The sequence below is a fragment of the Recurvomyces mirabilis genome, assembly GCF_035927965.1.
Source record: "Recurvomyces mirabilis strain CCFEE 5264 chromosome Unknown scaffold_77, whole genome shotgun sequence".
Classification (NCBI taxonomy): domain Eukaryota; kingdom Fungi; phylum Ascomycota; class Dothideomycetes; order Mycosphaerellales; family Teratosphaeriaceae; genus Recurvomyces; species Recurvomyces mirabilis.
This window is the reverse complement of record NW_027042011.1, coordinates 1-932: the sequence shown is the minus strand read 5'-3', so window position 1 is coordinate 932 and position 932 is coordinate 1. Positions and strand designations below refer to the sequence as shown.

The 932-nt window shown below is 49.8% G+C and overlaps 1 protein-coding gene across 1 annotated transcript; it reads left to right on the top strand.

Moving 5' to 3' along the window:
- Positions 1-633: 633 nt before the first annotated feature.
- Positions 634-793, top strand: LTS14_010969 (uncharacterized protein; the record flags this gene model as incomplete). The annotated part of the gene is made up of 1 exon (XM_064843617.1): positions 634-793. A coding segment is annotated over one exon (160 nt), but the record flags the coding sequence as incomplete, so codon positions are not given.
- Between the last annotated feature and the right edge of the window lie 139 nt (positions 794-932).

Below are 932 nucleotides of genomic sequence, written 5' to 3'. Positions count from 1 at the left end.
GAGAAATGTCATCACACGGACATGGCTTACGGCAGAGGTTTTCAATATATGTATCCTACATTCCAGGACGGCTTCTACCGACGATCTCGCATGGACTCTCCTCTACTAAGCATGTTTTCATCTCCATCATACCCGTGAGCTTGAAGCAGTGGAGTCAGTCAGCTAGCGCCCTACGCACGCTCCAGTTCTACCACAGGGTCTTGGCGTGGGAATTGTATAGACGATTTGAGAAGATAATTGTGGGCATTGCAGCCAGATCGCACCACGAATATCATCCTGACCACGACTCCATTGCGTTCGGCGACCATCCGACTCAAGATCGTGAGCCAACAGTATCTCGTCCCGACGACGTGAAATCTTGGCGACGAGAAACGAACATAAGTGTTCCGGTAATGGTCCATCAAGCGCTTAGGGCCATTAGCCAATGGTATGCGAACGACACAAAGAGGATTACGCTTCTTTGGACTGATGACTTCTGCGTTGCACGCCTGCGCGACCCTAAGCAGGGTGGCGGTATCCAGTATGGAGAGTCAGGTAAGAGAGGGCCATACTTTGAACCAAATCTACCGGCCAACATTACACCCGCCGGGTCACTTTCAAGAGATTGCACTGACCATCAACTTGTTCGCAATCATGACGTTCAGGCATCAGCCGATGTTCGTGACAGTGGGGTATACCTCGGCAGCTCCGCAACCCAGCTCGCCCGTCAAACTATACTCTCATCTAGGACAAGAGAAGACAATCAGTGGACGTGTCAATGTTTACGATGTAACGCAGCAAGCGGAGAAGAATTGTACGTCGAGCATGACTGTATGTTCCATTATAGCCAATGTCTACACCCCCTATATGCTGATTTCCGGTACAAGATCTGCAAGGCATGTAGTGTCTCGTGTGCGGAACTGCAGTCAACAATAGCATATCTAGTAAAGACA